General features: G+C 37.9%; 1 protein-coding gene across 1 annotated transcript; it reads left to right on the top strand.

Moving 5' to 3' along the window:
* The first annotated feature begins 5,231 nt into the window (after nt 1-5,231).
* Nucleotides 5,232-25,906, top strand: LOC135087040 (alpha-tubulin N-acetyltransferase 1-like). Its single transcript, XM_063981890.1, has 7 exons — nt 5,232-5,457; nt 7,615-7,767; nt 19,186-19,357; nt 20,104-20,258; nt 23,246-23,327; nt 24,765-24,805; nt 24,916-25,906. Exons 1-7 carry the CDS (start codon nt 5,348-5,350, stop codon nt 24,950-24,952), a joined length of 750 nt encoding a protein of 249 aa, XP_063837960.1. The 5' UTR covers nt 5,232-5,347; the 3' UTR covers nt 24,953-25,906.

Genomic DNA, 25,906 nt, shown 5'->3' with positions numbered 1-25,906 from the left:
TTTGGCTATCGGAAAATAAAAACATTAAATGTCAAATACTTAAAGGAAGGAAATAAAGTGAAGTTAAGTTCTTGTCCGAGTCAAAAGTATAATTTCCCTGGGTCTTCATTTCGACCCTTGTAGTAACGAAACGAAAGAACTTAGAATGTAATGCACTGCACCGTTACACTCGGCCATTTCGTCCCAAAAGGCCATCGAGGCAGGACAGTACTTCGTTGACCAGTTTCGCGACAAATCGCATAAGTAGGTCCCTCCTTGGGTTTTTGTTTACTAAAAAGTCAATTTCTTTGGACGGCTTTTTGCAGCTAAACAATGGATTAATTTTATTGTTTATTTACACAGATGTAGTGTCTGTAGGGGTAAACCCATGATTTAAATAGTAAATGCATAGGGTAAATAGGTTTTTGTCTGTGGTGTCTTTTAGGCATAAATCTAATTTCTGTGGCCCTAATTTCCTTGTTTTCCGTGGCATAAAATGGCCTAGGAAATTATGAAAGACCATTTTTAATTCGGCATTAAGTAAAATTTTTAGTATTTCTTTATTGGAATAAGTTTAAAATTGTCATTTTAAGAAATGGGTATCAGAATAGATATAGAACAACTTGTTTTTAACTCTAAACTCAATCTACTGCATTTATCTTCCTTAGTTGTGTAAAAAGGTCGTAATGATACAATATTAATTGGTATGTTGGCTTGCGAAGGTACACAAAAATGGGTCGAACAAAAAAAAGCAAATTACAGAAGAAAACTCAGAGAAAAAAATATTTATAATAATTTCCTTGGCTACCAAAAATTCATGACTTTATAACTTTGTTTCTAAAACGAATTATGACACCCCTTTTAGATATATTAGCTTAGTTTTTGCTACTTAATGCAATGGGAACCTAAAAATAGTTAAAAACAAAAAAATATTTCGTACCAAGGAAATTAGGCAAAATTGACCATTTTTGGCGAAATACCCCTCTACCTGAGGTGGAAAATAATATGGTGGCAGGCCTATGTTCAAACGATCATAGCAAATGTTGTGATAGAGATAGAGACATGCGATTTTTGGTTTTACAAAAGTAATACGATAGATAATAATACAAAGTAATAAAAACTACCTGTTAACCTGATAAAGGGGCAATTTTTGGAGAAATTTATCAAATAAGTCTAGTGATGGGCCGACTATGGTCTTTGCCGACTAACCGACTAGCCGACTAATCGGTTTTCAAATTGCCGATTAGTCGGCCGACTAATCGGCAATGCCGATCATTCTATCTAATACCTACTTGTCCGAAGAATAATATCTAGATTTCTCAAAGAAATAAGAATAATCTAGATTTCTTAAGAGATATAAGTATAACTTCTTGAGAAATAAGATTTCTTAAAAAGCAACATTACAATCACCTAACAGTACCTAAGGTAGATGTCATAATTTTCGACGGCGGAGGGGTCAGGGGAGGTGATAATATGATCGCCTCCTGCTGGGCTAGGATGTGCGCCGTGATATTCTTATCGACGTCAAAATGTATGGGAAAAATTGATAAAATGGCGTGATAACCGCTGATCGCGGCGCGCATCCTATGCCCACTGATTCCTCTCCACCCTCCACTGTGATGGTCAGCGAGCTGAGGGCGTGGGGGTACCCCCGCCTGCATAGCACGGACTACCACCACCGTCGGATAGGTAGGGCCCGCCATACGGCTTTGTCCGGATTCCCATAGTTCTTCACACTAAGGCGATCGACGGATCCCATCAGTCATTTATGTGGGGTATTTGCAGTCAAAGGTGGTTTAGATAAACGCCCTTGGTCTACCTCATAATCATCTTGGTGAATGAGTTTTATTTCATTCACATATTTAATTTTGTAATGCGCCGATTATAATCGGCATATTTTGCCGAATAGTCGTCACTAGTCGGCCGACTATAAATGATGCCGAATAGTCGGCTTTCCCGACTAGTCGGCGACTAGTCGGCCCATCTCTACAAATAACCAAAAAATAAATTGGTGTTTTTTAAAAAGTTTTTTTTAAGCAGATTTTTTACTTGTTGATTATTATTTGTTGGCATCTTCTGGGTTTTATATGTATTTTTTTAGTATTGCCCGTTATTTAGCATTATAACTGTTTTTATTTTATCAGGATATACCTCTTAGTTTAAAAGTAATTACATTTTCTTTACAAACAATAAGTAATTGAAAGAAACAAAATTCTATAAAAAATAAAAAAATAACTGATATTTTTTTACCTTTTTTTGTCAACAAAAATAGGTCTAGTTTCACCTATTTTCATATGTATTGTGCACTTTATCAAGCAAGACTCACACTGTATAAAAATTTTCGGACACGATTTTATGTTATAAAAAATGTTTTAACTTACAAAAGGGACATCACTAAAATAACCAAATGACATTGACATGTTGGTTTTTTACAAATGGCAGCATTGTCGGTCGTGCTGCAGTGCAATCTGTGCAATCCGCGGAGAGCAGGGTGCGGAAACTTCCATACTACGATCAAACTTGCTTCCAAACAGCGACTTCAGTCGATAAATTCCAATACTTTTTTTTTTTTTTCTTCTTTATGGCTCTCGCGGATTGCGTTTAGCCACGACAGGGTTCTTGATTTTTGCGTTCAGTTTTGCCATAAGTTTTGCGGACATTGCGTTTAGACAGGGTGGGATTGGGTTAAAGTTAAAAGGTAGGGAAACGAATCAATTACGGAAGGAAACGGAACAAAGGATGGTTTTCATAGGATCAATTTAGGTGTGATATAAGTACAAAATAATAAAAATAAAATAATATTTACATAAGTACAATATACATTACTATTTACAATTTTATATTATTATGGGTAATAAATTCGGCTAGGATATTATAAACATCAATGTTATTGGTATATAATAGGCAAGTGATGGATGTAGGAAAAGGAATTTTAATGGCTAAAAGAGAACTAATAAAAGAGGAACGATCATATAGGCAACAGTAAAAAAATATGTGATTTAAGTCTCCGACGCCAGAACCACAAGTGCACGAATCATTATCAAGTACATGAATTTTAGCCAAGTGTGCTGGAGTGCACACGTGACCAAGTCGCATTCTAGTTAAAATGGTAGTAACTGTTTTGGAAAGATTCATTTTAACAAACCATGGTTTACAAAGGATGGATGGTTGAATGAGCTTGTAATGTTTCCCCTTAGATTGGCTAGTGAACTCCCAATTCTCATCCCAGGCAGATTTGAGATAAGCTTTGGGAAGGGCTGCCGTTAAGTCATGGCAATAATTTGTGTACGGATGTATATCTCCACACTCAACCGCTTCATTGGCCAGCTTATCAGCTTTATCATTTCCTGGAATATTGGTATGACTAGGAATCCACGCAAAATTAATTAAATGACTGTTAAGACTACATTTGTGAAGTAATTTCCTGCATTCTGTAATAATAGGATAATTAGTATTGTTCTTAAATGGAAATTTATGTAATGCCTGCAAAGCACTTTTAGAGTCACAAAATATTACAGTTTTGTTTAATTTCATAAGGAGAGCATACTCTAAAGCCTTAAACAGTCCAAAACATTCTCCTGTAAAGACTGATGATTCTGGAGGGAGTTTTATTTTCTGGACAATATGATATTGTTTATGGTATGCGCCAACGCCAACATGACCCGTTGGAGAGTGCTTAGATGCATCGCAATAGATATGATGCCAATCGCCCCAGTGTTCGTCTACGATCTGATTGAACTTAATGTTAGCATTGTAGTCATCCTTATGTATGTCTAGGTTGAAATGAATTGTCGGAGTAAGAATAAGGGATTCAAAATTTACAGAAAATATCGGAAGAAAGGAGGTTCTGTGGACTGGGGCTTGGATTGATATAAATTTACGAAAACTAATAATCACACAAGGAGGAGATTTACGTGACCAATAAGAGGAAGTATCAATTAAATCATTAAGTCTGTTGAGTTTGCTATATATAGGATGGTCAGCAAATTGAAGTACACGGAAAAGATACTTGTCACATAAATATTGGCGGCGTAATTTCAATGGGGGCTCAACACATTCAGCTTGCAAGGCATTGATTGGACTCGATTTCATAGCACCAGCTATAATCCTTAGCGCTTTAGATTGAATCGCATCCAATTTACTTAAACCAACTAAATTACAAGGCTCTAGATAGAAACTGCCATAGTCAAGTACACTTCTTATAATAGCATTGTATAAAAGTCTTAATGACGCTGGGTGAGCACCCCACCAGACTCCAGAAACACATCTTAAAATATTTAAAAGCTTTTCAGATTTTGCAGCAATGCTATAACAATGAGGAAGCAATACTTTTTAACTACCCTAAAACGCTCTAGATGTCGCTGCTCCTGTTTCCTTCATATTTTCATTTTTTTCTTAATTAAAATATATTTCAGAATATTGTTAATTACAATGTGAAAACTTTTTTTAAAATGAAATTAATTTGTTTTAATTTAAAACTGAACGGTGACATTTTTTGTTATAATTTACATAATAGAGTAGTAGAAATTACTATTTAACATATGGCAACTTTGTTTTTCCTCCAAAATGGCCGGTGTTGTTTTTGTTAGGTTGAATGCATTCTTGTTTTCTTAGCCATCGTTTATGAGTTCTGTGGCCCTATTAAAGTATTGAAGAGTCGAGTCAAATTCAAGTTCATTCCTTCGTACCTGCTGCTGTTCTGGTTCATCGGAGTTTTGTTCGTTCCTTCGTGAATCGCGAAGAAACTTTCTGTTATGTTCACAAGTGATCTGAGTTTTCTCAAAGTGCAAATGCTTTTTTAGTGTTGTTGAAAACTTTGCGAAAAGACGCTTTTGGTGTATAATATTATGTGTGTTCATAAATAAAGTAAAATTATTAAATTGAAAAGTTTTTGTTTATTTGCATTTCCATGTGCAATGTAGAATTTTTCCAAATCCATTGTTTTGAAAATAATACAATACGTACACCATAAAGATAAATACTTTCAAAATAATGGATTTGAAAAAATTCTACATTGTACATCAAAAAAACAATAATTCTTTGAAGGTTATGAGGGCCTATGTGTGCGTGAACTGTGTGTATGTGTGAGTGGACTTTATGTATGTATGTGTGCGTGGACTATGTATGTATGTGAGCGTTACGTACGTAGGTTAAGTACAGGGAATTTAACACCAGGCTGTCAATTAGTAGGTTCAAAAATTTGACAGAGAGGGTTCTCTATTTCCTATGTATTACTTTTCTCTATGGCGGAGAGCGAGCAAAATTTTGTAGTAGGTATCATCTGGATAAAAGTGCTTACTTTTTTTGTTAATCTGAATATTGCAAATACTTTTGTGATTCAATAAACTTGTTAATTTTTTGTACAAATATGGAGTGGGTAATATCTGTCAACGATATGCTAAAGGACAGTAACAATATCACGAAGTTAAACTACACCCTGATTCCTCCCGGTTTTCAAGGCGATGTGAGGAGCGTGAGGTGCGTATTATAATTAGATATTTAAATTACCTAATTGGTAGCTAAGAAGGATCCTTTGTCTACGCAAGACGCAGGATAGCGAAGTTCTGGAAAGACTGCAAGTAGGTATTCTATGGCGTCATAATGACACACCTACTCAAGGTTTTATCCATTCACGATCATCTCGAGCAGTAAATGGCAATGAATTCTTATTAGACTTGAAGTGTGTGGACTTAAGAGGAAATTAAAGCAATTGGGATGTTGTTGGGAATGGGACAGTAAAATAATGGCTCATTTAATTAAAAATCACTGCACCATTTGAACATTTAACTACTCTTTGACCAAATAGGTAGGTATTGGAGTGAAATATTATTTCAAAATATTATTCATAAATATCAATGGTAAAACATGCAACAAATTGTACAGTTGTCTATACATATAATGAAATGTCTGAAGGTTGTGAAGGTGTACAATGAAAACTTGCTACTCCAGTGTTGCCTGCCTTCTATTGTACCATTATTTGATTGGAAATGAAGTTAACATGTTACAATACAAATTGTGTTACCTTATTTATGTACTTTCTATTTTATAAAACATTTATTGTGTGAATAAAACCATATTAAAGTGAGTAGGTAGCAGCGTTGCCAGTTTTTTTTTTCGCCAAGTCGGGACTTTATTACTTTTTGAGTGAAAATAGCGGGATTCTTCCGTCAGAAGCGGGACATAGTAAAAAAACGTATATAATCAAAGGTTTTCAAATATTTATCCTTTTATTTGACTTAAAATTACGTTTACGTGACAGTGGATAGCAAAAGTAACCATAGAAAATGTATTTTAACAAAAAAATAATATTTAAAATCAGATTTACTCTATCGTTAAATTCGTTTTTAGAATAAAAAAAGAAAAAAAAAACAAAAATCGAAATAAAAAAAATATTCTTTAGAATAATATGAAAACAGTCACCATTACCTTTTTATTTAAGTAGACTTTATTATAATAGTACATATTTAAAATATTTTTTTGACAGTGTTTATCTGTCTTACAGCTTTAGATTAATACAAGATTAATTGCTATGTATGCTTGTTCCAACAAAACTAAATTATGTAGGCTGGGTTGCACTATCTTTCTTTGTTATTGTTAATTTGTTATAGCTTTACAATCCACAATTAAACAGTTTTATTTAATTAATCCGTAAGTGTTTCCCTTTATTGTGGCCTCACTTGGGTAAAATGCTCTTCCATCATTTTCCATCGTTCCCTGTCGCTGGCTGTGTGCATCCAATTTTTCCCTGCCTTGTTTGTTATGTCATCGGCTCCATAACAAATATCAGAAATCTGTCGAAGTATATCAAGGTCCAAAAACACCGGTTATTACCATAGTTACGGTCGAAGTTAGGTGTTGCAACTCAGAATTAGCTCAGATTTATAAAGATGCGCCAATGAGGTCAATCAACTCATCAGAACCGTTGTTGGTAATTACTATTCACCAGCTGCCTATTAAAATAGAAAATGATAATCTTCTCTTGTTATTAAAATAATAATGATGAGTAAGTCTCCATGCTAGGTCAAAGTAAGTAGGCATAAGCCTACTTGCATCAGTTGGGGTTATTTAGTTGCAAACCTGGGGATAAATTAGCATTTTGTCTTGCATTATCAAGGGTTTGAGGCAAGTTTAGTTATTAAAATTTCTGAGCATTTAGAGTCGCTTCTCCAACCAAATAACTTGAAAAAATCTAACTGCCTAAGGTGGGAACTGAACCCACGATCTTTCGCTTGCTGGGCGAATGCTCTTTCATCTAAACTTAGTTTAGGTTCCTCAGGTTATTTTATTAAATTCTCAACTCACCAATTTTGATGAGTTAAAGCACTAACTTTTAATTATTGTTTACTAGCTTTCCGCCCGCGGCTTTGCCCGCGTGGAATTTTGTCTGTCACAGAAAAACATTATCGCGCGCGTCCCTGTTTCAAAAACCGGAATAAAAACTATCCTATGTCCTTTCCTGGGACTCAAACTATTTCTATGCCAAATTTCATCAAAATCGGTTTAGTGGTTTAGGCGAGAAAGAGAGACAGACAGACAGAGTTACTTTCGCATTTATAATATTAGTATAGATAGTATAGATTTAATTGCGGTTAATAGCGTCATGATGAATTAAATGGTTGATTATATTGTATACAGGGTGATGCAGGAGAGCCTGTCGAAGCTGATCGACTCGCTGGGCGAGCAGTCGGCAGCGGCGCAGTCGCTCAGCAAGGTCATCACCACCGCTGAGAAGTTGCGCAACTCGCCCACGCACATCCTGTATCTTCTGCGCGACCCTAACGGGAAGGGGTAAGTTCCACCATCACTCGGTCTGCACATATTTGATGTACTTAAATTTGGCTATTCTTACTGTTAGATAATTCCTGGCAATAAGTGGTGACTGAGTTTGTTCCGACGTTTCTTCTCAGCACTTGCCATATGTTTGTCTCGAAGCGCTGGTAGGGTCCAAAAGATAAGGAGACATGTAAAGTATTTACTACATTTTGACGTTCATAAGTGCCACTTGTGGTCTAAACTGAATAAATATTTTTGATTTTGAATTACTTATTTCAGCGACAGCTCCTGAATTATCTGTCAACTTTATCCATAGAGCAAGTTTCACAATATTTGTATACTGAATTAATTTATTTAAACTTTTGCGGCGGACTAAATGCCGAATGGCATTCTCTGCCAGTCAACCATGGGTCATGCAGAAAGAGTAAGGCAGTGCAAAAAATTTACATTTTGGAAAATATACCTACTTACAAAAGATTGAATAACAGATAAAAATTAGGTATAATGTGAAATTAATGGGGATGCAATTTACAAATAGTGGGAGCAGTGTTTTATTTTTGTAATTGGTTTAAAGTAAGTATGGTCAGTAGGTACAGCCAGCGCCAAATAGCCAACCCAAAGTGACCAAAAAGTTGACAGCACCACAACCTTATTCCAAGACGTGTTTGGGTGCCTATTACAATGCTACTTGCAATCTCAGCTTGTATTGGTAGGATAGCACTGCATAAATCGCTATTCTCGCCCCTGATTCCAAAGCTCTATAACGATAATGCTATACAAAGCAGACATTGTCTGCTGCGATGCAAATGAGCATTTCGCTAACGAGCGCCCGATGAAGGAACGCGGGACTTCCCCTGAACGCTACCGGGGGTTGCGGTAGCGCACGCAAGCTGCGATAAAGTCATTATGACGTGCACTTCCGCCTCTTTTCCAAGGGAACAATCGCGATTTACCTAAGGTGCGCTAACACGCTAACGGTAAACGAGGCAACCAGGTGCATATTGTACAAGGCATCCATACCTGAAACATGTATTAGTAGCGAAGAATAATAATGATTAGGCATCAACATCCAACCGAGGTCGGTTGGAACAGCTGTTTCAGAAAATATTGAATAGTGAGATAAGTACATTTATATTTCTTCTCAATTACTTCCAGTACGGGCCAAATGGAAGATTTCGTTATGATATGATCGCCTGATCGCCTGTGCTGTGGGGCACAAATGGTGGACAAACGATTTTTCGAACGAATCAAATCGATCCAGTAGTTTCGGAGCCTATTCAATACAATCAATAAAATCTTTCCTCTTTATAATATTGGTGCAGATAAGGTGCTATATTGTTTCTTTAATTATTATAAAAATATCTGATGAACTTAACTTTACCCAAGACTAATTCACGAAGCGGATAGCACTATAGCATGCGTTAAAGGTGTCGTTCTCTAATTTACAATTCCGTGCGGCGTCTCGACATTGATTAAATTAAATATTAATCGCAATATTTGTATCGAGTGCTCCACTTTCGGTCGGATCGATATGAGATGATGAATAATTCAGGTGCTTTCTCACTTGCAGTGGTGTTCGTCCGTCTGAGGCATCAATTTATGGATTGTATAAGGTGTAATGTATGGGTAGATTACACATATTAAAATTATTGTTCTAGTGGGAGGTAGTCCTAAGTTTAGTTTAATAACTGTGCCGTGTACCTACTTTTGTATGGTCGTTCATTCTCGAATACAAGCCGCAATAGTAAGACGTGTGTTTCATTGCTCTCCATTAGGCTCATCCAGTGCATAGTTAGGTTACCTATATTACCTACATACTCTTCATAAGGTTTTGATTTATCGTGACTTCAAAAACAAAGATTGATAAAAGATTCATTGATCGGTAAAAATAATAAATAATATTATTGTATGGATATGGGATTAATTTAACTAACAGTGATGCGAATCATACGAGTACACTAATAAATTCCTCTCAGCATCTCAAGTGATGATAGATTCTACCAATAAGTTTTAATCAATTGGTTTAATCGTTTTTTCTTACTTTTCGCGATCATTTGGATTGTTTGTATCTATAGCAATATCAAGCTTTGGGGGTTTTTAATCATCATTATAACCGAAATCATAATTTGAAAATTAGAGTTCATGGGACAAAGTTATTAGTGTCTGGTGCCAAGCTGTACCAAAGCAAAATATTCTCGTAGACAGTATTATAGTTCAGAAGATAATTTTACAAAGTTAATTACAATAGGGTGTTTATTGTTAGTTTATAATAACGTCGGAACGGAACTCAATGAGTCAACGAAGCCCCGCTAGGCGAGGGTTCTCCAAAGCGTGGAATGCATTTAATCAGAGCCTTTACTCTGGCTTTCTTTACCTTTACAATTGAAAAGAAAACTCCGGACGCAAAAAGTTCTTACGTGCGAACATGCACAAAAGAACTCCCAAGGAAAACCAAAACTAGTGTACGCTCGCTGTTTTGTTCGAGTGGGCTCGAATTTCTCGAAAAACCGTCCTCTGCTTTCTGCCAATATTAACATGACAGTTGCAAAGTTTTATCAAAGTCAGTTTTGCACAACCAAAACAGCTGTGTTGCGTGACGTAATGAAGAAAGCCTAAGCTCGGAAAATCCACGGTGAATGAATGCTTTGTCTATAATTTTCTCGATGATTCTAAACGACTTCTACCGTAAACTGGGTCAATAGCAAAATCGTGTCAAGTGGAGAGCAACAAAAATGTGTTGTTTATTGTGTTTTGTTGTTTGAAAACCAAGGGTCTGTCGGCATAAAGTGGGCACATTAAGAGCGGCGCTGATGTTTAATCTCGCGGTGGTGTGCAGCACGGTAGCTCCCATTTGCATGTCCCGTGCCAGGCACGAACTGCTTGTGCGCTCGCTTCTCCGAAGGAAAGTGCTAGAAAACTACGGTAACGACTTATTAATACGTTGATGGATCGTTTCACGCTCAATTTCCTAATGGCTTTCTGGGTATAATTTGAAAATATATAACTTACTCCAGCGGTGGGAAGAAATTAGTCTTCCCTCAGAATTGTCCTTTAAAAGTCACTGTGGTTCAGATATTATGACACTAGTTTCGCTCGCGTGTAGATTACCATTTGGTTTAATTTTATCATACTAACTGACAAGAAAAAGTATCGTAACTTTTAATTTTCTTATTAGTTAAGGTTACCCTTGTGTTTGTGACCTCATTTAGTATAGTGGAGTCTAACTAGACTGACAAAGTTAGTGGGACTAAAGATCTACAAGCTTGCGCGTATTCAAGGAAAGGTGAATCCTTCGAATCAGAAATGAGGAGATCCGTAAACGAACTAAAGTCGCTGACATAGCCCGACGGATCAGCAAGCTGAAGTGGCAGTGGGCTGGGCACATAGTACGCAGAACTGACGGCCGATGGGGCAGCAAGGTTCTGGAATGGAGGCCACGTACCGGAAAACGCAGCGTAGGACGTCCACCCACAAGGTGGACCGATGACCTGATAAAGGTAGCGGGAAGGCGCTGGATGCAGGCCGCTACCAACCGTGCGATGTGGAAGTCATTGGGGGAGGCCTATGTTCAGCAGTGGACGTCCTGTGGCTGAAATGATGATGATGATGATGAAGGAAAGGTGAAACCTTGGGAAATGTAGGACATATTGTGACATGAGCGTTTAAAGTTTTAAAGACTACAAAATTATGTCGCATAAATTGCCAAAATAGGTCGCATCTAAAGCACAAAGTGCACGCAGACTGAAGATGGACATGTGACTCTTGATGTGTTAGCGCTACTTTTAATTGACGTGTAGTCAAAACTTGAGGAAACGCTAGTTATTGTCGAAGCGGACTTTCAAATGACATTGGCCCTTCGAAAACTTTCCAAGTTATGTATTCCTCCACTAGAAAAGTCGATTCTATAGGCCGTAATAAATGGAAATCTCTTTTTAAATATTGCGTGTAACGCTACGCCGACAGGCCATGCCCTTCTAATTGCTGTAATTCACTTCTGCGATGCTGTCATTAAGTGTTACATACGTAGGTAAGGCTTTCGTGTGAGTCACTGCATCGAGTGAACTCGCACATAACTCGGCTGCGGGTTAAGTGTGTTTTTGAGTAATATTTTAGTAGCGCTTTTCATTGAGTTATGAAAGTCCCGTAAGGACCAGACTCCGTGAAGAACCTGCACCGTTTTGTTTATACTCACGAGTACAATATACATTTTAACATTATTTGTTGTTTTGTTTATAGTTTTCATGCCTTAAACCCTGAATCTGTTGGTCTAAGAACTCTAGGAGATTGATGGACAAGGATATTATGGGGCTACCTTTTTGACGCACAATAATATACTTTATATGAAAGTGTGGTGATCCAATTACTATATTAATAAATTCTAAATAAGATATAAAATACTTCAGTGTTGCGAACATCCTTTACTTGAATTAAGTAGTCTACTCGAACTAATTGTTCAATTGTGAAGTCGCCCGGCAAGTACAGCGTAAACATTATCCATCCATGACTCAGGTGCAAACAAATGCGCGAGCATATTTTTCAGCGGTAGACCGCGCTGATAAAATCTTATAAAGTCGGCAATTTCTACAATGGAGGTCCCGATCTGGTCTGATAGGCCATGTTTGTCGCGCTATTGTCGGCGCTTTCCAGCGGCCTTGTGCGCCCGCGCAAGTGACGCGCGCTGTCAAGCGGAAACTGCTCTTTTTGTACAAAAACATCAGCGATCGACTTTGGTGTTGTCCGATAGGATAATGTGGAAAAATTCGATAAAGTTTATTAGATGCATCGGCGATTTCCAGGAAAATTGCTCCTATTTTTCTAAGTTAAAAATAAGACAGACCCACCCACATAGTTATGTTTTGTATTCATATAAGCGGGCATGCAGCCTTATAATTTTCAGCGAACAAGTCACGGTAGAGCGCGTGTTTACTTGCACTTAAATTAGAACGATCATTTGCTATTTAAATGTTGTTGCTACAGGCTCTTAGAGGCAGTGTGCAATTTATAACCTGATTGCAAAAATCGGGGTTATTGTGTGTGTGTAATATGATGTATGAATATTCACGCATGTATCTGTTGTCAAGTTATTTCTATCGATACGGCGCGCGCGCAGCCCTACCGTGCGTCTGCTTCGCCGCGCGGTCGTTGCCCATCCCGTATTAGTTTTCAAGTATCCCCCACTTTTTACGGTCGAAATCCTATTGCTTTGATGTGGTCTTTTATACTTTTAAAGCGTGACTAAAGTCTAAAGTTTCCGACCGCGGTTGCGCTGTTCTTTTGTTCAGCTCGGTCTGAATGATAACATTAAATATTGCAAGTGCGTAACTACCGGAGCTATAACTTTGCCTGATAGTGAACTATTCACGGTTTTTTAACTATTCTTTCTATTGAATAATTGATAAATATTAATTTAAGGTACGCTTCTTGCGTTCCCACACGGAAAATATAGATAAAGATATAACTTGAACAAAATACTATGTATAACATAAGTAAAGGAAATAACCCACCACAACCCTTATGAATATCGTATCAATTTTGACTTTAAAATTACTTGGCCATGTTTACTGTGTTAATCAAGCCTGACGTATCGGAAATAGTGAAACGAACCCCTCTAAAAATGGAACTAAATATTTATGGCAACAGCTAATATTTCTTCCGATTACTTTTGTGGCTTTACCAAACTTTGTTCTATTGATCGAAAATAGTTTGAGGCATTTCTTTGTTGCTACTAAACCCCCAACCTTCAAGGTTGGCATGTACTCTGTTACGTAATATTGATCCTATTTTAACGAACTTGTAAACTTTCTTACAGCTTATGTATCGGAAAACAGTGATAATAATTTTTTTTTGTAATTTTCTCCGCCGATGAGAAGCAATGCCGCAAAAACTTCATGTGAACAGGTGTTTGTATACGTACGTCAAACTATCTCCGATTAATAAAACATGTTTTGTTCTCAGTCGTTACGGACAAGAAATAGGACACATTTATTAAGAGACTAGCATCTGCCCGTGGTTCCTCGCGCTCGCGTGCATTGGCGCCGTAACAAAAACTATCGCAAACTCGGGAACTAAGCTTTCTTACACGCATTAGTTCACACCACCTGCTCCGCCTCTCGATGGGTAATCAAATGTTACGTAATCATCATCGGCCATTAAACAACTAAATGACATGCAAATTTTGAAATTGCTTTGGATTAAAAATATTAAAAACTCTAACTAGTATACTTACCCTATTCCATATCAATTTATGTATCACCTTGAGATATCAATCGATCGATCGAGGATCGCGATCCTGTTGGACCGGACTCCAGCGTCTGTACTTAACATCACTTCCACTTGTGAAAGAATATTAACCCCGTTAACCCCTCGTGGTAAGCTCAATATGCTTGTGTTACAAGTGGATTCACCATAATAGTCCAGCGGCGCAGCGGGGATCGAACCAGCGTTCCTCGGATCCGTCCGACACCGACCCATTGGCTAATTTGGCTATTGTTGCTTCATATGAGTACCAGGGCTACTACGAAACGCTGTTTACGTAGTTTCGGGTCTATCTATCACCGTCGCTCATACTGGCATCTCGCAGTGCGTGAGAGGGATGGTTCACATTAAACATTAACATTCGAAACTTCGGATAACGTTTTTCGGAGTAACCACGCAGTACGGCCATGAGCGTATATGTATAGCGGGGTAATGGTCTGGTGCCACCCCTGAATGTTGGGTTACTGCTTTGAAGATGAATAGTTCTCTAAACTCTGATTTTTAATTCGACGGAATTTTGACATTTCAGAAGTGTTGCCAACATTGAAACATTCCCACTAAGGATGGAGAGCATTTTCACAAATTAAAAAATAATCCTTTCTTGAATTTAAGGTTTCACTTAAAAAACTAAGGCTTAAAAATGTACTGATCATTTCAAAATGGTTATTTAAATTTTTATTATCATATTTTAGAAGTTACAAAAAAAATTGGGAAATTATTTTTCTATTACTGGACTCCCTGGCCAATAATCCATGGGTTACAAACCTTTTTTATGAAAATCCTTTTGTTAATAAAATCTTAGCTTCATAAAATAATCAATTTAACAAGATGCCAATTTTATAATCCAAGTTGATTATGACGACGATAATGATGATTGATGATCAATACATATTTTCGTTTATGTTAATATGTTGTTTTACTGTGTTAAAAACACGTTTTTTTCTATTTAATCTCTAAAATGTACATAATAATTAGTGTACATTGAATTCACGAAACAAACAATAGCTCCTTCTTGTAAGTTGTAGTTGATGAAATTTCATTTCATATTATTTATTAATAATTCAAAGCAAAAAAGGCTTATTACATCTGAATTGTCAAAAAATGACAGCTGTCCGAATTCCGTCGAATTAAAAATCGGACTATAGCTATGATACTAAATAGCAAACCCCCCGTTACATGGCTTATCACTCCCCCCTGAAGAAGAACCCTAGATACGCCAATGATTTCGGCGAGCAGAACGAAGGCCGCCCGATGGCAGCCGGTCTACGGCTGATCCAAAATGGCTCCTGGACTTAATCGGGGCAGTCGAGCGCGGCGCTTTCTATTTGCGCACACTTTTCACAATACAATCAGTCGCACATGCCATTACTGCTGATATTTTTCGCAAGAAAACAATTTTTTTTAATAAATATTATAAATTAAAATTGCGCTAAATGTGAAAGAAATAATTATAATATATCACTTGTAAGGTTGTAATTATTATTTTTTAGTTTATTGGAAGAAAACACCTATGTATTCGTAGATTAAGTAACAATTCAATGCGCACGCTAACGCGCTAAAGGCTCTGCCATACAGCGGGCGCGTGCACGGCGCGCTATAAGTGCGTTTTCATAAGATTTGCTTGACAGTTTTTGCTTCACTTTGCTTCGGGCTGTTAAAAACGCACGTATGAAAATGTGTGCCAGCTGTGTGGCTAGACTCTTGTTCCGTAAAAAATATATTTATTTTTGCACTTGTCTTGTTATTAATAATCATTATCCTAATGACTATTTGTAATCACGATTTTGTTGTAATTATCTTCACTCGCGCTGCGGCACTGCACTGCTCATTATACTTTGAGCACCTGCGAACTTGTTATTATTTCACATGTTATTTTCATAACAAGCTTTCTCTTAAGATTTTGTTAGACATGATTGATCCCAAGAAACCGCACTAATATTTATGGGTAAATTTGTAATCTATCAATTGACTCCGCCGATACAGGCTTTACTTAGTTTAGAACTTTAGATTGAAACTTCATCACACAACATATACATTTTTCGTATTACATATACGTTTATTTATTATACAGGTCGAGCAAAAAATTCAATTATGATACTTAACCACTCTTTCTATTCCCATAGAGACTGCTTAATAAAAAAGTCATATAAATAAATTTCACATTTTGTCTATAAACTCATTCGCCGCCAATAGTGTAGCGGTCGCGCCTTAATTTGGCAACATCGTGCTAGAATGCGCACTGCGCAGCCTGAACTACTTTTAGATAGTTCTGCCCATTTTAGTCGGAAGATCATGTCGCTTGATAAGCATTCTAGAACGGGACAATACTACCAGAAGCATACAATGCACATTTCTCGCAGCTATTCATGTCGCGCTGTGAAGTGGAAACCTTGGAGATAAACTGACGGACGACTTTAACGTCTGTCCTCCGAAGTTGTCTATTTCTTATCTAAGGTTGATGCAGACGTGTCGTCGCATTATCAAAACTTTTGACCACTAAATCCTGAAAATAGAAGTAAATGCGTTATGAAAATGTTGGTGATGGCCGTATTAAATTTATGGAACCACCGTTAGGTTTTTAGTTTGTCAGTTTAACGGTGTTCTTTGCTCAGCACAGCTTGTCATTTATTTGCGCAGCGAATTGTAATGTACGTGCTTTCTTTTTATAATGTTTTAGGGTAATCTCTGGAACAATCGGTCCCATTACAGGTGCACCGTCTAAACCGACTTTCATTTGTAGAGATCTCAAAAGCTGCCAGTGACATTGGGTTCTTTTAGTATAGAACTTTCAGCAGTTCCCAATGTATGAACCATCTTCTTTCTTTTAGTTTCAGTGCGCCTTTTCTCCAACTGACCTTTTGATGACCGAGTTAATTAATTTAGTGGACAAAATGCGCACGAGTTCTAGCGGAGAGTACCGTTGGTTATTTAGGCGTCGATTGGAATTTAATACCCGTGGGTTTGATTCCACAGTTGCTTATGAAAACATTAGCTATCAGTTATTTATTTAACAAACATGTCTTGATTTTTGCACTCACTTTGTTAGAAGATTTCTGGTTAAAAGTAACTTATTTGATTCTAATCCAAGATTAAGATATTATGTAATTCCTAAAATCGTTTATAATTAATTGATTCAATATTTTGAATTACATGTGGCATTATTATGTTATCAAAGTGGAATGTAAATAAAATCCTTTACTGACGAATTTATCACAGAATCAGCGTATCCTAGTGAAATTATGGAACGATAAAAAAGTCAATCAAACTTTATCTATGCATAAACACGAGGCAGATATGAAAGGTGTGACGTCACCCGGAGATGCTTGCAATGCTGTTCCAAAACGATACGTATGACGTCACTTAATTATCGAGGTTGTTTTCTGCCACGCAACAGTGCCAACAAACCACCATATAAAGAAACAAAGTAGAGTTGTCGTGTCGCTTTACTGAAATCAATAAGATTAGAAAGCAGCCAAATATTTCATTTAAAAGTAGTTAAGATAGCCTGAGAGAATTTTAAACAGCTTGGTTTTTACTGTTGCATGTACTTGTTTGTTTGATTAAACCAATTATCACGTGCCAATGCATTTATATAAATAGAGATAATGTCTGTTATATTGGACGTTGCCTATTAAACTGATAATAACAAGAAAAATAGTTGTTGAACTTTGCCTCAAGCAGAGAAACGTCTTAGCATCTCGATCGATCTAGTTAAAATTGTAGTAGTCCAGTCATTTAAGCTTAAATTAGGTAAGAATCTCGGAATTAGAGATACCCAGCTGTAAGTCTGTAAATACTTGTATATTGACACCCTAAAAGTTGTCTCAAAACCTACATATGGTAGGGTGTAAGCAACTATTAAATTTTAAGGTCAAAGGTCACAAAAATCGGTTTTTTGCGCTTTTTTTGGAAATATCTCATTTCCTATGGGTTTTTTGCTATTTGTATTTATTATCAATATTGTAGAATACTAAATTCTCTACAAATTTTGTTTAAAATTTTTTTTTATACGGTGAACCGTTTTCGAGATAGAGGGCGGAGAGCGCGCGGTCACTGCATCACTTCAGGTCAACTTAAGCGGTTTAGGTTTTTCATACAAAAGGATTTTCCCGCTAATTCCAGTGGGAATTTCGGTAATTACTTGTTGTAAATAAGCTTTAAGTTTACTAAGGTACCTACATGCCAAATTTCAAGCGTCTAACTTCCGTTAAGCGTTTAGATTTTTCATACAAAAGGATTTTCCCGCTAATTCCTGTTCCCGTGGGAATTCCTAAGTAAACTATAACCTGCCCAGGTGTATGAAGAATAATTGTACCAAGTTTCGTTAAAATCCATCGAGTAGTTTTTGTTTCTATAAGGAACATACAGACGGACAGACAGACAGACAAAAATTTTACTGATTGCATTTTTGGCATCAGTATCGATCACTAATCACCCCCTGATAGTTATTTTGAAAATATATTTCATGTATAGAATTCTGTCCGTCTGTATGTTCCTTATAGAAACAAAAACTACTCGACGGATTTTAACGAAACTTGGTACAATTATTCTTCATACACCTGGGCAGGTTATAGTATACTTAGGAATTCCCACGGGAACAGGAATCAGCGGGAAAATCCTTTTGTATGAAAAATCTAAACGCTTAACGGAAGTTAGACGCTTGAAATTTGGCATGTAGGTACCTTAGTAAACTCAAAGCTTAGTTACAACAAGGAATTCCCGAAATTCCCACAGGAATTAGCGGGAAAATCCTTTTGTATGAAAAATTAAACCGCTTAAGTAGACCTGAAGTGATGCAGTGACCGCGCGCTCTCCGCCCTCTATCTCGAAAACGGTTCACCGTATAAAAAAAGTTTTTAAACAAAATTTGTAGAGAATTTAGTATTCTACAATATTGATAATAAATACAAATAGCAAAAAACCCACAGGAAATGAGATATTTCTAAAAAAAGCGCAAAAAACCGATTTTTGTGACCGTTGACCTTGAAATTTAATAGTTGCTTACACCCTACCATATGTAGGTTTTGAGACAACTTTTAGGGTGTCAATATACACGTATTTACAGACTTACAGCTGGGTATCTCGATTTCCGAGGTGAACTTACTATAATGACTGGACTATAGAGCAACGCAAGTTTATTGAAATTTGGTGCATTGATTTCCCACCTGCCTGTTCCAGAGGACGGGGCGAGGTGATCGGCATGCTGAAGGTGGGCCGCAAGCACCTGTTCCTCTTCGACGAGCACGACAAGGTGTGCGAGGTGGAGCCGCTGTGTGTGCTGGACTTCTTCGTGCTGCGCGACCGCCAGCGCCACGGCTACGGCCAGCTGCTGTTCGACCACATGCTGGAGGTAGGCCCGAGGACAGAGACTCGCTAAAGGTCATCATCATAATCATCTCAGCCATAGGACGTCCACTGCTGAACATAGGCCTCCCCCAATGCTTTCCATGTTACCCGGTTGGTAGCGGCCTGCGTCCAGCGCTTTCCTGCTACCTTTATGATGTCGTCGGTCCCCAATGCTTTCCATGTTACCCGGTTGGTAGCGGCCTGCGTCCAGCGCTTTCCTGCTACCTTTATGATGTCGTCGGTCCAAAGGTTGAAGGTAGCCGTGAAGATATTGGAACTAGGATATGCTCTAGTCTTAAAAGATCCTAGCAGGTCAACTGGGTTAGAAAGATGTGACCTGGGATCCTGGCTCGACCTGACCTGACCCTCGACCTGTGCGACCGCCAGCGCACAGTTTGCCGTTGGTATTCGACCACACGGATATGCTGTAGCTATAAGCTTCTGACAAGTCGACTGGGTTGGAAAGATGTACACTGATGGGACTTCCAGTTCATGGTCTTTGCTCTGGTATTTTGGTGGAGGGAAACCAGAAGGCGCGAGTTTATTGACGAATGTAAAGAGGACGAGACATGACAATGGTGCCATAATAGACGTGGTGGCGATTTTTACACCAGAAATATGTTTAAAAGCCGACGACATCTGCTGTTAAAGATTTACAAATCTTCCCTTTTTCCTTTGGTAAATTAAAGAGTGGCGTCCTCATACAGTAGAATCCAAATGATCTGATGATGAACCCGTCTTCGTTCCCAGGACCTGGGCATGACGACCTCGGAGCTGGCCATTGACGGGCCCTCGGCCAAGATGGAGCAATTCTTGGCGCGCCACTACGGCGTGCAGCGCCTCATGAAGCAGAACAATAACTTCGCTGTCGCGCCGCAGTTCTTCGCCAAGGCCACGGATATCAGGTACGGACAAAGTTACATCTGCAGGTCTACCTGCATACATTCCGTTTCCAAAGATTGAAGATGATCCTTGTAAAATAGATTTTGAAATTGAATTTATAATGTAGAAACTGAAGAGCTCCACGTCAAAGAAATGGAACACTCATGCAGTTTTAGAGCGCTTTCGCATTAGGGCGTCAGAAGCGCGACTGCAGCGCTTCAGCGGCGTTTTTATAATGTGAAGGCATGCATCCGCTGTCACATAGTATTAAATTATTGGCAGCGCGTCTGTCGCGCGTTTGTAGCGCTGCTAATGCCCGCTTTCACCATCAATCCCTAATTTTTAAGTGACCCCTATGACAACAAAATGCCTGTTATATGTCACCATAGGGGTCACTGAAAAAATAAGGAGGGAGTCGCCTAAATGCGAAAGCGCTCTTAGTGTTTCCCAAGGGAATTTAATCACTGGGAGTCTAATTCTGGTTTGCAAATTAGGAATGCAAGCATTTGTTACGTGAAAGTCTGTTACATTCTTATGATAAGAAGAGTGTGACGCATATTAAGATCCCTAGGGACATCCACATTAGTACGTAACAAATGATTGCGAACCGAATTCGCAAAGCTAAATAAGGTGCTCTTGAATATTGAGTACTTTGGATTAGCTAAAGGCTGCTGCAATGGTTCCTAAACTAGTATTCGGGCGTGTTTTAGAGTAACTTTGAAGAACCAATTTTAAATTTGTAATCCTTTGTTGAAATACAGCACAAATAAAGTTAGAAATACCCCAAATACAATGCCTAATGAATATTATTTTGTTACTGAACCAGTAAATGTCCACGACAGATCTTGGACAAGAACAAGAGACATTTTGAGTTAAGCCCGCTCGGCAGGTCAGTGCGCAAGCGGCGCGCGGCAGCGGGAGTGCACGCCGAAACGACTCTTATGTAGTCGGCATACGGCCTGTTTCGCTATTCACTGATTAACACTAAAGTCTGGTCGCTTTGCACATAGAATTTTGTCCAATGACCCCAAGCTACCCATCCTTATCTCTCGCGCGTAATTATATTGCTGTCGCGCTCGCACACTCACTGCTGCCGCCCGTCACACAGTCGCGACAGCAATATAATTACACGCGAGCGATAAGGATAGGTAGCTTGAGGTCATTGGACAAAATTCTACGTGTTCAGCGACCAGACTATAGTAGCGTAGCAACTAGATACACTACAACTTTTCACACGTTCACATAAAACAGTTATCGTAAATTAGTCCTTTTGTGTGGCCTTAACATTTTCTTTGAATGCTGTGTAAAACATGTTCAGTTTCTTTATAACGTGGTCCAATAGCCATAACTGTTGGGGACCTGATTATTACCAACCATCGTGTCAAGTGATTAATTTTAATCATTATTTATGTAATATGTTACACCTAACTTAGTTGTCAAATTTGGTTAACCCCTTATCACGGAGTCTAACTAACTATGACATTGGCTATAACAATACCGTTATTTTAACGTTTTACATTTTCACAATAATATTAACAATATTATAGATAGAAAACACCCAGACCAATAAAATGGTAAGAACGTTTCGGCTTGTACTCCCTCAGCCGCGCAATATGTGTCGCACTCACGAGCACGTGTTTGTAGACGTGTGTGTCCCACTCGCACATTGCTAGATTGTGTATGTCCATCTCTATTCAATGTATACAGGTTGTCCCAGAATGGGTGAATCAAACTGCTAGGGGAGGTAGCTCTACTAATGTACTATCCCTAAAAAATATGAAAAAAAAAATTGAGTTCGGATTTTTTTAAAATAAAGTGCTCTAAACTCGACATCTAGTCATTATTTTCAAAAGTTTGTTTAACTTTACAGATAAACGAAGCGATCATGTATGTACAATTAATATTAGTAAGAAAAAAGTACAAATAAACTCTAAATACAGCAATTATAGCCAGATACTTAGGCAAAGCTTAATAAGCTTAAAATTTTTTTTGTTTCCTTATGCGCTTTATTTTTTTTTTTCATATTTTTTAGGGATAGTACATTAGTAGAGCTACCTCCCCTCGCAGTTTGATTCACCCATTCTGGGACACCCTGTATACTACAAACGATGGTAAGATGTTCGTGAGTTGCCAGTATTATTTGGAATTATTTAGGTAGTTACCAAAATATACTTATGTCAGTTGTCTTAAAGAGTAATGCTAGTAATAAATCATACTCATTTAATACTGTGCTATATTCATTTATACTAAGGGTATTTTTTCTTATCATACATGATCATTTTCATAGATATGTGTAACTGTAAAATGATAGGAAAAAAATAGATGTTAGTAAATGTTTGTTTGTTTTTCTGTGTTGCTATATTTAATTGATTGTTACTATTGTTCCAAAGAGTTTAAATTGATATTAAATAGTCTACCTAAGAGTAAAGTATTGATTATTCTGATTTTTGATAGAATCATTCTTTGCAAACGATTCCAAAATATTTTTTTTCTCCAAATCAACCCATTCATACAATATTAATACCTGCTTTTGGTATAATAACGAATTTAACTGTAAAATAAACGTTGCAACCGACGAAATCTACTGTACCATACATGATCTTCTGTGCAGTCAACTGCACGACTTGGGATAGACTGGTAGGGCCCAAAACATAAGGAAACATGTAAAGTGCCTCTTAAAGGCTACTTTTTGTTACTTTTGACGGGCTTATTCCACTATTCCCCATTGACAATCCCCGTCAACGGGGATTAGTGAACTTTTTGTTCACTATTCCCTGTTAACGCCAATTAGAGCTTATAATGTTAAAAATAAAATCCTAATATAACATATAAATATAATCCGTCAACGGGGACGGGGATTGTCAACGGGGAATAATGGAATTAGCCTTTTGACGTTCATAAGTGCCAAAATACTGGTCAAAATTTGTTTGGTTTGATGTGAAACACTTGTATGAGACAGTAGAGTTCCCGTCACCCGTCTCACTCTAACCGGGCACTAACCTCTCCGCAGCAAGTCGGGGCGCAGCACCCCGGTGGTTTCGGCCGCCGTGGGGCGCTTCGCCGCGCCCAAGCCGCCGTCCGCCATCGCCACGGTAACCTACCATTACTTACACACCTCACTATTTCACCACGAAACTGTGAACTCCGTCTATAGTCTGGTCTGTGAGCACGTAGAATTTTGACCAATGACCCCAAGCTACCCATTCTTATCGCTCGCGCGTAATTATGTTGCTATCGCGCTCGCACACTCACTGCGGGTGCCAGTCGCACAGTCGCGACAGCAATATAATTACGCGCGAGCGATAAGGATGGGTAGCTAGGGGTCATTGGACAAAATTCTACGTGTTCACAGACCGGGCTTTAGCTTAGATTAGACCCTTTTTTGTCGGGAAATGCTTCGCGCATACCCACTGGCCGATGGGGACGCCCACGGGACTATTCCCCCCTCTCGTTTTCTCCGCTGCAACTCCTGTGTAGCCAGGATCTACAGCTTGACCGCCAATAAAAACCCAACCAGTGAAGGTCAAGTTTGTCCCGGGGGAAAGTTAAACTCATTGGACCCGCAACGAATTAATCATAAAAACATGGGACATAGTTAAGGTTCAACTTCTGGAGGGAAGCGGATGACAGGTGACAAAACAAAGGTTCAAGTAACCTTTAGGAATAGCTATAGTGAGTTATGTGGGAGCCTGTCCACTAAAGCCCTAAGGTGTCCACCGGAGCCCAATAAAATGGAGCTGCGAGTAATTGTCTTAAAATTGGACATTCGCTCGCGGCTCAATCTAACCTACTGTTAGTACATTTCACCGCGTTATGTTCTTGTAATCTGGCAGAGTTCACAATTTCACGGTGACAATACATACAGTGCAAAGACTACATCAAAATACTGTTCTACGCGACCATTTTATAGCAAGGGACCACGCTGATTCGGCCCTGATCCATGGACCATGACCCACACGCCACGACCGAAGACCGCGGGGTCGTCCATCCAAAATACATTGTCCGGAATGACCCGGCTGATTAGCATACTACTATTTTGATGTAGTTTTTGTATGTGATATTTTTAAGAATACATATCACTCTACGATTTTTACATTTTATCATTTATTCACATTAATAATTTCTGACTAGTAAACGCATTTCATTTCCTGCAGTCTTCCTAGTATTTGAAAGAAAATAATCTAAACCTTCTCAGATATTACAGTGGCAGTAATTAAATGGAATAATCTTTGGAAATATTGCCAAGTGGGATAAGATTTGCCAAGATTTGTGACGTGGTAAATGATAAATATTTGTTTAAGTATTAGACTTAAGTAGTTGTGTGATCGGAAATTAGTAAAAATAGATACTTTAGTTAGAAAAAAAGTATAAAATCAGTCTTATTACTTTTCTATACATTTAATATAGTTGGTAAAATAGTTTGATAATAAATTTTTTGTTGCAAAACGAGCATTACAACAAGTTATGACACCTACCCAACAAAATTTTGGATGTGCCATCGTCTGTACTCATCTACGTACAAATTCCAGGTAATTCATGGCGGCACGTCGTATTATCAGGAAAGTAATGGGTACGTACTGTGAAATTAATATGTACAATGATGCTTAGTTTTATTTTGCTTGATTTTCACTTTGTTTTAGTTATTTTGGTTTATTCACGATTACTTTTGGTTGCTTCCAGCTACTCGCGCTTAGGCCGCGCGGCGAACAGCCACTGACAGGCCCCACTCTGCAAAACTAGCGCCTCTATCGGCTAAATTCGGAAACAGAATTAATAACGAATGACAAATTCATTATATTTCAATAATTTATTAAGATAGCCCGAATATTTTACAAGTTGAAGACTTCAATTTGAAACTGGAATGAAATCAATCCGTCCAAATTATGTCCAGGAAATGTAGAATCTTGTTAGTATTTTACAGAACGCGAACGCTTGTCTCGTCGGCGTTTTAATTATTAAGTACGTAACGATAGCACAACGACAGAAAACTTTGGTATAGATGACCCCCGCTGAACTGTCCCACCAAACTCAATGACAGGGGGGCGCTACCATCGTTCAACTATATGGTTTCCAACATGGCAAAAATCGGAACCAGCGATCCGGTATTGACGGTGGCGCCCCACTGTCAATGTCATGGATAGGACAGTTCAGTGTTTTGGAACTATAAAGTAGCTTTTAGTCGGTACTATTTTCAAGCCCGTATATAATTCGTGAATATTGTTATGCTTGCGTATGAATTGATTCTTGATTCTGTTTGTCTTTGTGTTATAATTTGTCCTTGTATACTTATTGTATTCGAATATTTTTATTTTCACCCGTAAATTATTAATTATTTTGAAGTTTATACTATAAAAAGTAGCTTGTTTTGTTTACTTATGAATATTTTGATTGGCTCGTGTAGAGGTGAGCGCAATGGACGTGCACAAAGGATCAACAAACAAACACTTTGTCTACGTCCATTGCAAATATACATTTTAACGAAGAAGACACGATAAATGTTGTTTAAATTAATGATGCACTGTGATAATATTAATTTTGTTTTAGCTTTTATTTTTTAATTTATGATATTATTTACACTTTTTATAGATGTAGTTAGCACGATAAGGCAGCTCTTGTACTGGAGAGGTTTTGAAGCAGTTTTCGCGCGTCCACTCTACACAAAGTTTATCAG

This window comes from Ostrinia nubilalis, chromosome Z (assembly GCF_963855985.1).
Source record: "Ostrinia nubilalis chromosome Z, ilOstNubi1.1, whole genome shotgun sequence".
NCBI classification, from domain to species: domain Eukaryota; kingdom Metazoa; phylum Arthropoda; class Insecta; order Lepidoptera; family Crambidae; genus Ostrinia; species Ostrinia nubilalis.
Note: the sequence above shows the minus strand (reverse complement) of the source record. Positions and strands in the feature narration are given on the sequence as shown.

Bases quoted from the DNA above. Each gene is read 5' to 3' on its own strand.
- LOC135087040 (XM_063981890.1), top strand. From the start codon at position 5,348: ATGGAGTGGGTAATATCTGTCAACGATATGCTAAAGGACAGTAACAAT. The intron at 19,358-20,103 runs GTAGGCCCGAGG...CTTCGTTCCCAG, and splicing joins TGTTCGACCACATGCTGGAG to GACCTGGGCATGACGACCTC. The intron at 23,328-24,764 runs GTAACCTACCAT...TACAAATTCCAG, and splicing joins CGCCGTCCGCCATCGCCACG to GTAATTCATGGCGGCACGTC.